The sequence below is a fragment of the Macrotis lagotis genome, chromosome 4 (genome assembly GCF_037893015.1).
Source record: "Macrotis lagotis isolate mMagLag1 chromosome 4, bilby.v1.9.chrom.fasta, whole genome shotgun sequence".
Classification (NCBI taxonomy): Eukaryota; Metazoa; Chordata; class Mammalia; order Peramelemorphia; family Peramelidae; genus Macrotis; species Macrotis lagotis.
In genome coordinates this window covers 173,702,672-173,719,404 of record NC_133661.1, presented here as the reverse complement: position 1 = coordinate 173,719,404, position 16,733 = coordinate 173,702,672, and the positions used below count along the sequence as shown (strand labels likewise).

The following is a 16,733-nucleotide window of genomic DNA, read 5'->3' as shown; positions in this document are numbered from 1 at the left end:
TTGCTCATTTCAGTGTAGGTTAGGACCTGATGCCTAGTATGTTAGAATTGTATGTTAATTAAATAGGCTGTAAATAAGGGATACAAGTCCTCACCTACATATAAAATTCATAGAATTGTAGTTCTGTGCCATGTTGAGTCATCTAAATTTATTTCTTGGTTCACAATCATGAATTCTCTAGAGCTGAGACAGCCAGATGTCTAATTTTTAGACAAATATGATTCCACAAAAATACCCCTTGAACCCATGAGTTGATAAGTTTAAAAAATTCTATATTAATATTAGGTAGCACATAAATGAATTTTAAAACATAAAATCTTACCATCAATTTCATATGCATAAACTTCACCAAAAATCATCCAGTATGGATTAAAAACCACATCTTTAGCAAGCCTCCAAGATGGTGGTTCATGAGGATAAAGTATTGCCTGTCTGGGAACACCAAAACTGAGCAGTACAAGTGCCATAATTACAACGATGTAAAACATGTTGGCCACCTGTTAAAAAATGGTAATAGTAAAAAAGTTTTCAAGGCCTTTTTTTACATTATAAGAGGCTGAAACTTTAGTTATATTTACATATACAGAGATAATTAACAAAATTAGTTACAATGGAAAAATGGCATGGTGGTATCATGGCAAAAATGGTATGATCAGTAAGTATTAAAGAAATTCTCAAGAAAACAATATGATCAGAGGTTTCACAAAATAAAGGGTAGCTTTCGGATAGGAGTAAAGAGAAGGATTTCAGGAGGGCTGTCATAGTCCAAGTACATTTTTTTTAAAGGTTTTTGCAAGGCAAATGGGGTTAAATGGCTTGCCCAAGGCCACACAGCTAGGTAATTATTAAGTGTCTGAGACCGGATTTGAACCCAGGTACTCCTGACTCTAAGGCCGGTGCTCTATCCACTACGCCACCTAGCCGCCCCCCAAGTACATTTTTTAAAGATTACAGAGAATATTTAGTAGACCAATTTGTTTGAATATAATGTAGAATAGGTGAAGGCAGACCATGGAAGGTCTTAAATCAAAGGATAAGTATTTATTTTTCTTAAGTGATGATAACCTACGAAAGGCATTTGATCAAAGGAGTGACATTTTATTTATAAAAACATAACATGATTATTGTTTGCTTTTTAACTCATGGTAAATCAAAACTCCTCAATCCATTTTTGGCCAGCCCTCTATATTAAAAGTTCTTCTTTTTGTAATGTAGAAATTTATTTCCTTGTAATTCTCACTCACTAGTTTAGCTATCTAGGGTCAAACAAAATAAACCTAATCATCTTTTCACATAACTCCTCTAATATTTGGAGTAGAGGGGGAAGCTAGGTGGTGCAGTGGATAGAGCACTGGCCCTGGAGTCAGGAAGACCTGAATTTAAATCCAGCCCCAGACATTTAATAACTACCTAGCTGTGTGACCTTGGGCAAGTCACTTAACTGCCTTATAAATTTTTTTTAAATTAAAAAAATATTTGGAGTAGAAGATGGTTTTTGTACTTTGGGATCTTCTTCAAACTTTCTTTTTAATGGCCCCAGGCTCATATTAAGTGATGTCAAGCCCTCTCTCATCTTGGTTGCCCTTTTTCAAACTGGTCAAATATACTAAAGTGACTCATAATGCAAGAACACAAAGGCTATGCATATTTTATTCACTTTCTTAGCATAATTTGATATTCCTGAATGACCAAATCAGTTTAAAACTATATAGAAAGCAGATTATTATTCCAATGGTCTTCTTACAACTCTGTCAATATTGACTATTCATAATTACTGACAATTTGTTGGGTGTGAGAACCTTCAATTGTTTTGATTTAGATTTGTACTATTAGTATCAATGAATAATCTTTGAAATGGTTGTTAATGTCTGTATATCTTTTTAATGTCTGTATATCTTTTAAGAGCCATACCTTCTTTGTTCACTTATTTAATGGCATATGGTTGTAAGTTTAATGTATATTTATTATCCTGCACATCAAATCTTTATCTGCAATATGCTTTTTCCCCCAATTACTTTTCTTATTTTGACTGTATTGGTTTTACTAGCACAAAATCTTTTCAACACAATGTAATAAAAATTAACTATTTTATGCTTTGTGCTTATCTCTACACTGACTTATTATATATGTATATATATATATATATGAAATTGTGAATGCTACCTGATTTGATTTTTTTTCTTTTTCTGATTTCTCATTTTTAGAGTAATTTTTAAAATATTCAGGTCAAGAATTCATAAGATTATTGTGGTATATGACCTATCATTTTGGTATAAATCATTTTGTACCCTAAATTTAGCCATTTTCAAATTAGGTTATTGAGTTCAAGTGCTTCCATACTGAAATGTTGAAGTATGAAGAATACAAGAAGGCATGGGAAGATTTATAACTGATATAAATGAAAAAAGTAAAGAATGAAAACCAAAATATAGACAATAACTACAAGAAAATAAATGGAAAGAACAATAATAAAACTAGCTGAATGCTCTGTAAATATACTTGGTCTTGAAGAGTAGATAGCAGAAGTAGGGTACAAATATATACTTGATTGATGCTTTGGTTAGTTTTGCTTAATTGCTTTTTTCTCCATTTTTCTCCTTTATTATTGTAAAGGGTTGCTCTCTGGGTAGGGCAGGGAGGGCAGGAAATGAAGATGATGAAAACTAAATGACATCTATAATAAAATTTTAAAAATATAATTCTGAAAAACAGGATATTCTTTGCTAGGTTCTAGCACCCATTCTCCACAAATTTCTCCACAACATTTCAGATTACTCAAGGCAATTTCCAAAAGATCACAACTGTGTGAGCTTGGAGAGTTGAATTTATTTAAGAAATCTAGGTTCGGGGGGGTGGTGGTGGGGTGGCTAGGTGGCACAGTGGATAGAGCACCGACCTTGGAGTCAGAAGTACCTGAGTTCAAATCCGGCCTCAGACACTTAATAAATTACCTAGCTGTGTGGCCCTGGGCAAGCCACTTAATCCCATTTTGCCTTGCAAAAAATTAAACTAAAAAAAATAAAAATCTAGGTTCTCTCTTACTATCTTTCCTTATATATGTTGGGTTTCAATTTCCCTTCCACTTTTCCAATTTCCTTTTCACTGACAAAAAAAAAAAAGAAAGCAAAATAAACTCTTTCACTGTCTTCTGATAAAGTTACACAATCTCCACTTGAACAAGGATGAAAACATCCCTGACTCTTAAGTTTTTTTTTTAGTTTTTTTATGCAAGGCAATGGGTTAAGTGGCTTGCCCAAGGCCACAACAGCTAGGTAATTATTAAGTGTCTGAGGCCGGATTTGAACTCAGGTACTCCTGACTCCAAGGTAGGTGCTGTATCCACTGCACCACCTAGATGCCCCGACTCTTAAGTTTTAAATTTAATTAGAAAGAGAAAATTTAGAAAGGCAGGATAAAAAGCTAAATTAAATTAATATGAAAGCACATATATGTAAAAAGGCACAGTTATATGTTATTGGTCTCAAGAAAATTTGTTCCCTGGGGGTGGGGGTGGGGTGGGGTTATTTATCGATTATAAAATTGGAGAATTGCTGTTAGGCCTTTCTTATGGTTCTTACAATCAGTATTCCCTATCCTGGCTAGATCTGTACTTTTGTATAGTCTCTTTCTTAGTTCTGTCTGAAATTCCCTTCTTCCTCACTGGTGCCTTTAAAGAATCCCTTGTTTCTTTGAAAGTTCAGTTCAAATAGGATTAAGTGAATTGTCCAGGGTCATATAATGTCTGAGACCAGATCTGAATTCAAGAAAAAATAAGTATTTCTGACTTTAGGCTTAGTGTTGATTTTCAATCTATCCTTTTGAGTTTTTTTTTTGCTTCCTAAGGCAAATAAGACATTAAAGAGAAATATTTTCAGTTTTATTAAGAAAAAAATTTATGGACATATGCATATTAATGATATTTCAATTTATATAAACTTACCATTTTGCCAATCATCATTACATAAGGTCCTGCCTGTTGATTTACAGCTAAAAAGTCCAGCAACCGGACATACCAAAAGATAATATTAAGACAGTAAATCAGTCTTCCAGCAACAAATATTTTATCATTTCCAAATGTCCATTTTGCTCCAAATCTTAGTCCGAATCCAATGAAAAAAGTTACAATGGCGATTGTATCACTGATGTTGAAGTAGTCACTGAACCACACCTTAATTTTCTGGCTTATTTTCCCAGCTTCAGACATAAAAATCTGTATTTAAAAAAAAAATCAAGTTAAACATTAAATTCCCCCACAATAGGCTTATCTTATTTAATAAAATAAACCAATCCAATGTTATATAAATATGTATTAATACTGAGAATAAAAAAAATCATTATCACAGAAACAATTCAACCCTTGAAGAGTTTTCATTCTTTTGGGGGTGGGTGGGGGGAAATCAGCTGTGAGAGATATTAGGAAGGTAGAACCAATATAGCTTGGCCACTGATTAGAAAGGGGGTCAGACTGAGAGAGACAAGGACAAAAAGCAGTATGACTAGTTATCAACAATCATATTTAAAATACTCCAAATCACTAATAATTAGAAAAATGCAAATTAAAGCAACTCTGCAGTTCCATTTTACATCTAACAGATTTGACAAGGATGACAAAAAAAAGGGAAAAGACGAATGTTTAATGTTTGAAGAGAGGGACATTAACACATTAATGGAGTTGTGAATTAGATTAGACACTGGAAAGCAATTTAGGACTATGATCATAGGTAACCAAATCAGTGATACCACTACTAGGCTTATATCCCATAGAGAGCAAAGAAAGAGGGGGGAAAACTCCAAAGTAAATAAATACTTTTAGTAATTTTTTTTGTCAGGTCAAGAATAAGAAACTTAAGATTGGTATGAACTTCAGTGAGCAAAAGCAGAAAATTATGTATATTAACATTGATATTATTTCCCAAATTCTAATCTACTCTACTTCTAATCTCAATTTGCTTCCACAATCCTTTCCCTTTATTCTTATGCATATGCTGCTGAATGGATCTAAACACTGAGAGGGCTCACTACAAAGTAATTACATAATTACAACTGGGGCCTTACTGTACCCCCATTCTCCACAGAATAACTTTTCAATCTCCTCAAAAGGATATTCCAGGGGTGACTAGGTGGCGCAGTAGATAGAGTAGCAGCCCTGGAGTCAGGAGTACCTGAATTCAAATCCAGCCTCAAACACTTAATAATTACCTAAATGTGTGGCCTTGGACAAGTCACTTAATCCCATTGTCTTGCAAAAAAAACAAACCCTAAATTATAAAAGGATATTCCTAGGTGTATCATGATACAAATAAGAATTTTTTCTTCTTTCAATGATAATTTCATTCTTCAAAAAACCCAAGGAATGAATGTGGGAAATAGCTATTCAGGACTTACTACTTGCCCCAAAAAAAAAAAAAAGGAAGATGTTATTAAATCAAAATGATGGGAACCATGAGATTAAAAAAAGACAAAAGTCAATCATATTTTGCTATGATCAGTAATTTTGAGGGTGAAGATTTAATCATGTTTATTTTTTATTTTAGTGTTCTGATTTTCAACCTATCCTTTTGAGTTTTTCAATTTATTAAGCTTTACAAAGAATCAGATTTTAGTTAAGGTGACCTATGATCTATTCATATTTTGTCTTCCAATTTATTTCGGTTTAATTTTGGGTTTATTTTTATTTTCTAATTGTTGAATTGTATATTTAATTCATACATTTTTTTCTATTATCTTTTGTTTGTTTGTTTTTGCAAGGCAATGGGGTTAACTGACTTGTCCAAGGACACACAATCAAGTAAATATTAAGTGTCTGAGGCCACATTTGAACTCAGGTCCTCCTTATTCTAGGGCCAGTGCTCTAACTACTGTGCCACCTAGCTACCCCCCCATTATCTTAATGCATGTTCTCAGAGATATGATTTCCCCTGAGGATTGCTTTAATTACATTTCAGAAATTTTGGCATATAGCTTCATTATTATCCTGTGAATAATTTTTTTTATAAATTGTTCTTAATTACACTCAAATTTAAAGATGTTAATTATGTTCCCTGTTACTACTTTGTTCCATTTCATATTGTAAGGATGCTTACCATTTGTTTTATTTAGAATTTCTTTGTGTCTATTTTTATAAAGGTACCATGTGGCTGAAAAATGTGTATTCTTTAATATTCTCATTTAAAAGATATTCTTTCAGGTTTAAATTATCCAATGTTTTGCTGACACGTAGAAATCTTTGTTTTTGTTTCTCTTTCTACTTGATTCTGTCAAGTTCAGAAATAGGAACATGATAGTTTTCTTTAAGTGTTTTATTATTTTATATATTTTTTACAATCAACTTTTCCTTTACAGGTTCAGATGCAATGCCAGTCAGTGAATATAAATTTAGTACTATACTGATTCATTACCTAAAGAATAATTGCTTCATAATATATTTTCCCTTTCCTGACAATGTGGATTTTTGCTTTACATTAATATCATTACTTAACTCTTATATTTATGTCATAAGACACTTTATTCCTGCTTCTATTTTCATTTTGTAAAGTTTTAAAAAAATTTTAGACTGTTTCTTCTTGTAGATTTCTTATCCAAATGTTATTTTGTTTTTTAGCGTTGTCTAATTCATTTGCATTTAAAAGTGAAGACTTAGGTTTGTTTCAATTTAATTTTTTCTATTATTTTTGTTCAGAAAATAGATTTTAATTGAGATAAAGAATAAATGCTGCAGAATGGAATGAAACGTTAGAAGGGAAATTAACTCAGGAAGAAGGAAAATCTCCAACAAATGAATTCTAAAGGCACAAATAAAACCAGGAACAATGGGGAAAAAGGGTTGTTGTCAAAAGCAACCAATGTTGGTGGATTTACAGGGAACTTGTCAACTTAGATGAGTTCAACAGTCAATAAACTACCATGTGCATGGCAATATGCTTAGTTTGGGAACACAAACATGAAAAAAGACAGTCCCTGCCCTCAAGGAGCATATAATCTAATAGAGGAAGAAAACACATAAAATGAAGTTGAAAAACATGGCGGAGAAGGGAAGGTATTGTAGAGAAGTCAGAGAAGCACCACAGTAGTGCTGAGAAATGAGATGTTTGAGCTTAGTTCCCTCCTTAAACAGTTAAGTTTTGGAGTTTATTATTTCACATCCACTAAGAGGGGGTCATAAGTTGTGATGAGGTAAAGTATATGTATGTTTGATGGGATCTTGCAGGATGAAGTCTTCCCAATATAATGAAATTTCTGAGACCTGGTGAAGACATCAGAGAAGTCCCGGAGTAGAGACAGTTTCCTGAACTCCAGACATTTTCAATGGCTGTCTCTAAGGCTTTGAATTCTTTCTCTTTTGGCTTATTTCAGACTCTGGCTCAAAATCCCATTTTCTATAAAAAACTTTTCTCAACTTCTCTTAATGCCAGCATCTCCTCCTGTTGATTATCTGTAATATATCTTATATGCATCTTGTTTGTACTTATTTGTTTATATACTCTCTCTCCCATTAGAATATGAGCTCCTTAATTTGGAATTATGCCCAAAGAGCAATAAAACTGTGCATACCTTCTGATCCAGCAATATCACTTACTGAGTCTATATCCTGAAGCTCTTTTTGTAATGGCAAAGAAGTGGAGATTGGGGGATGCCCTTCAATTGGGGAATGGTTGAACAAATTGTGGTATGTATATGTGATGGAATACCACTGTTTTCAAAGAAATCATGAGGAAGGGGATTTCAGAAAAGCCTGGAAAGATGCATGAAATGATGCTGAGTAAAATGGGCAGAACTAGAAGACCATTATTCACACTAACATGACAAGAGACGATAATCAACTATGTTGGACTTGCTTATTTCAGCAGCACAATAATCAAAGACAATTATAAAAAACTTATGATGGAAAATATCAACCATATTCAGAGAAGGAACTGTGAATTTCAAGTGAAGACTAAAGTTTATTATCTTTAAATTTTAAAAGTTGTCTTATGGGGCAGCTAGGTAGTGCAGACCTGAATCTCTCAGGAAGACCTGATTTCAAATCTGGTCTCAGAAAATTAATTAATTACCTAGCTGTATGACCTCAGGCAAGTTACTTAACACCACTGCCTTACAAAAACAACAACAACAAAAATTAAGTTGTCTTATGTATTATATCATTTTTTTCTAATGTTTTCTTTCTTCTTTTTGGATCTGATTTTTCTCTCACAACATGTTCAATTTAGCATGGTTATAAATATAGAGCTTAAATATTAGATTGCTTTCTGTTGGGGGAGGGAAAAAATTATAAAACTCAAAATTTTGCAAAAAATAGATTGGTTAAAAACTTGTTGATGCATGTAGTTGGAAAAACAAATAAATAAAATATTTAAATTTTAAAAAAATTTTTAAAATGAATATGAACTTCTTGAAAGTAGATTGTCAGGGCAGCTAGGAGGTGCAGTGGATAGAGCACCGGCCCTGGATTCAGGAGTACCTGAGTTCAAATCCAGCCTCAGACACTTAATAATCACCTAGCTGTGTGGCCTTGGGCAAGCCACTTAACCGGATTGCCTTACAAAAAACCCCCCAAAACAAAACAAGACTCATTGTTTTTAAAAAAGAAAAATCACTATCATGTCTGTCATGACCCTTTCCTCTTCAAGAACTCTTCCCCTTCCCCCTTTTTAATAAAAACAAATTAACACAATAAATCAACACACTGACTCTATGGTAAACATCTTATTAAAAATATCAAGTTCTACTATTTAGTCCTAAGGTCCTATTTAGGCTCAGACTTCTTTCAATGGTAGTTTCTTTACATTATTATGTACAATTATTTTTGCTTTGGATTACTTCATATAAATCCTGCTCAATTCTTTTGAATTCTTCATATTTGTTACTTCTTATAATAACATAATAGTCTATTTACAGAACACAATTTATTTAGTCATTCAATGACTACTCACTCTCCTTAGTACCCAAAATAAAATGACTATAAATGGCTTCAATTAGTTTTTGTTATTTCTAGTATGCTGATAACTATCAATTTGCCCTGTTTTAACTATTATACATAAAACAGAAAGAATCAAAATGTAATTTAAGTTTCATTTTCATTAATATTTATTAGATTTGAGTACTCCAGAATCAAATTCATTTCTATTTCATTTTTAGGCTTTCTGGTTGCTAACTTTCTATTTGTGAGCTTTTAACTTTTACTGTTCAAAGTGTGTGTGGGGGGGGTAAAAGTGAAGGAATTTTAAAGAAATTTTTTTCACAATCCACAGCCATCTTGCCATAATTGGTAAAGTATTTCTTAATTTACCAATTTCTATGAACTTCTGATACATAATTTAAAAGAACAGCAAAAACATTGTAAACTACGAGGCATCAAAGAGGTATTGGTAGCCAACATAATGGACAGTCCATGACTTGAGTGTAAGCAAGAATTTAGGATACAAAGACAGAGCAGTGAAAAAAAGGATCCCTAACATTTAGTAAGTCAAATACTATTACTGAACTCCCATGAATTTAAGTCCAAACCAGAGACATACAACAATATAGCACAGTATTATGAAAAGAATGTTCTGGTATGTTTATAGTGTTTGTTCATTTAATACATGAATGGCAATGTACAGAAGACCTTTGGTAAAATAATATCTCAAGGTTACTTTAAGACCATTTCTTAAATTTATTAAGTCCATGTTTTCACATTAAACTTCAAAAAATCCCAGGGGTCAGTCCCAGTCTCTTAGATAAAAATATTAACTCCTGTTAAGTATTTAAGCACTTCCTAATCTGGCTCCATATACCTTTCCAGAACTATTGTACATTACTGTCCTTTACTCATTTCAAGTCTCAGCACAAGTGTTAAATATATTTAACAGCACAGCTGTTAAATATAAATAAAATTTTAATCTCATGAGTTGCAACTTTTAAGAAGTTGTTTCCCATGACTGGAATGTACTTTCTCCTCATATCCAGTTCGTAAATGTCCTAATTCCTTCAAGACACACCTATACAGTGTCTATCTTAATCCCCCCCCACCCCCCGCCCCGAATTGCCAATAACTCCCTTCCTCACTAAGGAAATAATTTTATAATTTTTTTTAACTTTTTTTATATTTATATTGATTACTTCTAAGAGAAAAACAAGGTCCTTCCACTATGTTAATTTGTCTCACCTCTTCCAAAAATCATCTTCTTTGGGAAAGCCTTCCAAAATTAATCTCTTCCAGACAGTGTTTTAACTTTTGCCTTTGTATCCCTAGCACTCAGTTTCTGGGATATAGAAAATCTTGTTGTCTGCTAATTAGTTTGTAAACACTGACCCAGACATTAAATGAAAAATTAAATTAGAAAGATCGTAACATAGACTAATACATTTAAAGTTTATTTTCATTTTTGTTTATCTAGAAAAATAATTTTTGCATATCTGAGAAAATAGTAAATAAAGAAATGGTGTGATCTATTTGGTGGTTGCCCAAATTCAACTCTTCTGTAATTCTGAAATAGAAAAATTTCTCTCAATTGTGACAGCTTATCCAAATCTGGAGGAAATCTTAATTACATAGTTAGTTATTCAGTCAGAATTTGGTCATGTTTTCTGGTTACCCAGTGCCTAAACAATAAGTTATATGGCTAACATGACAATTTCTTTATTAGAAGTGCCATAAATAAAAGAGCAAATCTGTAAGAAAAAAAGATGCGACAAACATACCTCACGAATTTTTTCAATCGCATAGGTGAAAATGTAAGCAATAACAATCCATTCTTGAACTGAAGGTAGCTGTTCCATTTTTACAAGAACCACAAATGTATAAAGCATCAGAAACCCTAAGTACGCCAACTAAAAAAAAAAAGGCAATGAAAAATTTAAGCACCTAAGAATGTTTATTTAATATGGAGTTTTCAAAGCATGTTTTGGTGGTCAGCACTGACTGTTATTTTTATCCTGTTACTTCCTGAGACAGGAAGACCCGAGTTCAAATGTGGCCTTTGACACTTAACATTTTGTGTGACCCTGAGAAATTGCCTCAACTCCCAGAGTTACAAGAATAAAATGAAATATGGTGTCTTAAGCATTTTCCAAGCCTCAGAGTACCAAATAAGTAGTAGTTGGTATTATTACTGATTTATCTTACCGATGGATTATTAGCTATTACTGACATTGCTAATCAAACTATTACCAATTCCATTATTCATGGCATTCATAAACCATTTTTTCCATTAAACTAATCTCTCAGCTCTTAAAAAAAATTCATCTTTAGGAAAAACTTCCAAGATTAATCTTACCAACCTTTATTGCTGTATTTCACCCTGATTCAGATTATATAATATTAATACTTCTTTATATACTGCTATACAAATGATTCCTTTTCATTACATCACATTTTAAATACTTTCGAGGATAAATACAAGCAATTTTGTAATTACAACAGACTACAGCTGTATGCACAAATTGTTTTTAAAACTATTTCTCATATATATTAGGTTTAAACAAAGAAAAACAAAATTTAAACCCCATTTAAACCCCAAACCACCCCAAAGACACTCACTGTGTTAAACCAAAATTTCACAATTGGAGCATGGTAAAAAGCATAAAATTTTCGAGTGATTGGAAGCTTTTTTGGTTTTATTTGTATGTCAATTTCAGTCTTTCCTTCATTATTTTCCAAAACTCTTATTTCTTTGAAAATTTCCTAAAATAAAAAAAAACTGATTAGTTAGATATTCATATTAAGCTTAAAATTTTGCTTCTTTTTGCCAAGCACTGTTTCCTTACCAAAGGAATTTCTTCTGTAATATTTTGGAAGTTGTTTTCACTGTCTTCCATGGTCATCTGATGAGCATCTTGAGACTGTGGGATATGGGACATTTCTGCCTTGGTTTTATATTCCAACATTAATATGGCAGGTGGGACTAAGATGCTTAAGATCACCTAGAAAAATTACAAAACTTTTAACATGCTTTATAAAAATCAGTTTTAAGACCAGTAAAAGATATAGTATAATTTTTAATGAAGTAATACTAATAGGTTTATTTGATTTTTCCTTGTACAGACTAATTTCAATGGAGTTAGAAGACTCTGGTGAACCGATCCTTCAACTAATGCAGTTTAGTAACTGCTTAGGGACTTAATATTAGAAAGTAACAGGGGCACATAGAGAGGTTAAGTGGTTTAACTCACGAATACACAGGTGGAATGTGTGAGAAGGTAAGACAAACCAAGATCTTTGTACTTTTAAAAATGCTCAATTACTTACCATATTATCAAGTAATATGTAAAAAAAAAAAAAAGGGAAAAAGTTGGGGAAAAATTAGTTTCTGTTACTTATGTATGAAGTTTGAAGAGGTTGAATTTTGTTATAGAGCAAACCACAAAATGCCAAGTTTTTTTTTTTGGTTTTGTTTTTCAAATGTTATCTATTTATTATAAAAACAAGAAAAGTATTTTGCAAAATAAGAATACAGCCCCAATTATTTTCTAGGCTATTTCATCAAATATTAATCTACAAAAAGACATATTTAGCCTTAAATTCATATATTTCCTAATCAGTTTTAAATTAAGAAATATTTCAACAATATTCAAAGCAAAATAAAACATAACTTCTATTAACAGCTTCTTTTCCTAATTTTAATCTGAATCTCTTTTTAACTGTTCCATAGCATGGCCTATTGCTTACTCAGCATGTGCCTCTATAAAGAAATGTAAACAATGAAAGTTTACTTCTACAGAAAATTTCATCCAATGCTTCAAAACTGAAGCTTGAAAAAATTTACACAAACTTTGCTGTTAATTTTGATCACTATTTTAGTAACTGATTAGTAACCATTACACATTTACCTTCATGTGCCTATAATTAAGGGCTACTTGCCTGTTTTCTGCCTTGTATATTTCTGTACCTTATTCGGAAAAAATATAATACAGGATCAAAAGAAAAATTTAAGGTACTGCCTTCTTATATAAGGTAAGAAACAACAAAAATAGTTACCAAAATTCTTAACCTTAAAATAACTATAACAAAACCAAAAAACTCACTATATAGACCACAAAAAATTTAAGAAGGATCCAGGACTGAATATGAAATCCTCTGTCTTAATAGCTGCTATGATTTGTTGCTCTATCACACTTCCAACTACTTATCACCCTAGGGTTCCCTGTTATCTACTGTGACTTTAGTATCTAACACAAAAGGAACATGACACGATCTGACACAAAAGGTTACAGTACTTTCAGTATCCTTGGATCTTTATATTCTTTTAAAAAATCAAAACAGCTATCTTATTCAGCTTGATATATCAAATGATAAAGTGTTATGAAATATACCTTGTACCATGAATTTTTTCTCATGTTCAGTCTTCCCATCCACATATCAGATAAAAGCATTTGTGTACAAGTATGAGCAACAAATGGTCGAAGTCTTGAAGATACCGCTAACTTAAGGCAGGTTGAATTACTCCAGTTTTTTAGTTCATAAGTGAGTAATTTCATGGCCATTGTTTCATCTTGTCTGAAGGACTGTTCTAGTAGCTCTACCGCCAGCTGACCAAAATCACTATTTAAGGACAAAAGTAGATACAAATTATTGATTTCCATTCATAGAATTTCCCTTTTATAATATCCCTACACCATTACTCTCCTCTATGTCTATGTCAATTACTAGTCTAACATCAGGCTTTCTACTTCCTACTAATATAATATATATTAAAATTATTCAAATGCATAAAAATTAAAAAATGGTTCCAAACAAATGAGAAAAGAATTATTTCATTGAAATATAGAATGTATCCTTTTGGTATTTTCATAAATTCTGAAATGGAGGTTTCCTTGTTTATCTTCCTGAGAAATAAATCTGTGGGCCTCTGGAAAGGAAGAAAAGTCAGGACAATTCTAGCCAATGTGAATTGTCTCTATAGAATCTTGAAGTGGGAATGGAATCACTGATAAGAATACACATGCAAATAAAGACAACTCCTGCTGCCATTACAGTGAATGAAGTAGCTATTTAATGCTTATAAGATCCTATAAAAGAAAGTTCAGGATTTCCAATGGCTATGGTATCATTTTATAAGTAAACAAGGGTTTGTAGTTCTAGAAGGTGTGTCTACTATAAACCCTCAATATCTCTTTCCTTTGCATGCCCAGTATTATCCTATTTCTGTCTTTAATAATCTAATACATAGAATACTACATAAGCTTCCTAACTGGTTATCACATCTCTGGTCTCTCCACATTCCAATTCATTCTGTATACAATGTAAAAACCACTGTTTATTTTCATTCCAGAGTAAAATTTTCAGTTACTTTCCACATCCTAACAGATTAATTCCAAAAGATTACTCAGAACTTGGAAAAAAAAAGCAGATACTGTAGAGAGGTAGGTTTTTATTGAAATATGAGGAAAACTTTCTAAAAGTTGTGTGAAAATAGAATAGGCTGCCTTCAAAGGTATTTATTGAGACATCTCTCACCAGAAGTATTCAAATTCTGGATGATCATTGGTCAAAGGGAGAAGAAATTCCTGATTGAGACAGATGGTGGATAAGGGATTTCACAAGTCCCTTCCAGCATTGATTCTATGAGGCTATAACATGCTAATTGTAATTAGAATACCCTAACACATCTTTCTATTCTATATTTTGTGGGTGGAATGATTATTACACCCCCTTCTTCTGGGTCTAATTAGAAAATACAGGTCCTTTAAGATCCAGAACAATTTTATATTATCTATTCCTTATTTATTGCCAAAATTTCAAGTTAACTCTCCCAAGCTTAAATTTCTATAATTATTATTGTAGACATGGTTTATTTAACAAGTAATTTACTACTTTGTATCAAATCTATCATACTGTCTTGAACTGTTAACTTACATACACAGACACGCGTGCACATGCATACACACACACATTTTATCTCTACTAACTTGGTTGTAAATAACTTAAAAGTTCAAAACTTTTATCTTTTGCACTCCCCAATCACCTAATATCCAAAATAAATGTTCATTAATTTTATATAAACTTAAAACAAGAATCTCCTTTACAGATGCTTAGGTAAAAGAGAACATTAAAAAAAAAACTCAAGTGATGTCCTTTCTTAACTTGTAAAATAAAAGTAAATTATATGATAGAATTACAATAGCCCTTATGGTTATCTTACTTTTTTGCTAAATAGAAATATACAGCAAAATGCAATTTACTTTGAGTACTGCTTCAGTTCTTCTGATGTGTCATCAACCAGGTCACTTTGTTTTGCTTCATATGCCATGGAACGATACATCTTACAGGCTACTAATGCTTTAGCCATAGATTCTTCACCATGCTGCCAGAAAAAAAGGGCCATAACTTGCCTCTTCATAAGGCAAGCCCAAATTAAGAGTTCATTTAGTGGATAAGGAAATCGCCTAGTTTCAGGATCATCAATATCAACAATTTCATCTTTGGTTCTTTTCTTCTTTCCTTCTTCCACAGCAGTATCGATCTTTAGAAAGTTAAAAATAAGTAAAAAAAGTAACGTGGCACTTATAATTTAAGTGAAATTTTACAAAATCAAATCCACCTGTTTGCAATTTAATATGATACACCATTACATATAATTTAGCCTAAGTTCAGCAAACTATAAACAGAGAATACGAGAGCTTCTCAAGACTTTTCTTTGGAGTCAATATTCTATTAAAATTGTCTGGTTCTACTTTCAAACACTTTAATGAAAAAGGTAAATTATATCACAAAAAAAGTGACAAATAAATCTCTCCAAATAACAAAGATTCCAAGTTGAAGACTCATATCCACACTTTTTCATGTAATTATCAAGCAGGACAAACTGAAGCATAACAGAAGAATTCAGATAGTCCCTTAAGATGTATTATAATAAAAAATGACCTGCACATTATTTATTGATTAAAATCTGAAATAAAGTCACATAAGGTTTACCCAAATATCATGAAGAATAACAAAGGTGAAATTTTGTATACATATATATTGTAATCCATAATATAGTTTTGTCTTATCAAACACTGCCATCATTATCTGAATATTTTGGGGAAAAAAGAAAGAGAATAAACATTTATTAAGAGCCTAATAGGTGCTGTGTTTTACAAATGGTTTCATTTGATCTTCACAGCAACCCAAGGAATTGGAATTATTATTAACCTCATACAGTTGAGGAAACTGAAGCATTCAGAGATTAAACAGGTCACTCAACAGTGTCTGAGGCCAAAGTTGAACTCAGGACCTTCTGATCCAAGCCCAGAGGTCTGTCTATGTAAAATAACGATGGTTTAATATTTCTAACCATATCTATGAAATTTTGTGCATATAAATCAACTTTTGAAGTCTTACCACATGTTTTAAAAATACTTACAAACAGTATATAAAAGTACATACAAAATATGTCTGCATATTTCTTTTTTCCATGAAGAACTAAAAAGACCTACTTTGTGTTGATGTCAAAGTCATATGAGAAAACATTCTAAATGTTCAATGTGAAAGAAAAGTTTAAAATATATTACTTTGTAACATTAAAAAATGTCATCTAGCTTTACTATAATTAAATAAATTAATATGGAACAAGTCCAAAAAGGATGTTACTGAAACAAAATTACCTTTGGTCTATAAGGCTGTGCAGTCTTGATGAAATGATTGTGTCGCATTTTTTCCCTTTTGTCTTCTCTATTACCAAAAGACTCATGACTTTTTCGCAATTGAGGAGTGCTGCTAGAAGTATTTCGTCCAGACCGCTAAAAAATAGAAGTTTGTTAGTTTTCATGTAAAG

General features: G+C 32.0%; 1 protein-coding gene across 2 annotated transcripts in view; it reads right to left on the bottom strand.

Annotated features, from left to right (window-relative positions):
* TRPM7 (transient receptor potential cation channel subfamily M member 7) overlaps window positions 1-16,733 on the bottom strand; it is a 164,718-nt gene that overhangs the window by 36,544 nt on the left and 111,441 nt on the right. For both annotated transcript variants that reach the window (XM_074234686.1, XM_074234687.1), the window contains exons 15-22: window positions 16,564-16,698; window positions 15,160-15,440; window positions 13,291-13,519; window positions 11,746-11,901; window positions 11,519-11,662; window positions 10,681-10,809; window positions 3,941-4,210; window positions 323-497 (exon numbers count right to left, since the gene is read on the bottom strand). In XM_074234686.1, the coding sequence (XP_074090787.1) occupies window positions 323-497; window positions 3,941-4,210; window positions 10,681-10,809; window positions 11,519-11,662; window positions 11,746-11,901; window positions 13,291-13,519; window positions 15,160-15,440; window positions 16,564-16,698 (1,519 nt within the window). The remainder of the gene's footprint in view (window positions 1-322; window positions 498-3,940; window positions 4,211-10,680; window positions 10,810-11,518; window positions 11,663-11,745; window positions 11,902-13,290; window positions 13,520-15,159; window positions 15,441-16,563; window positions 16,699-16,733) is intronic.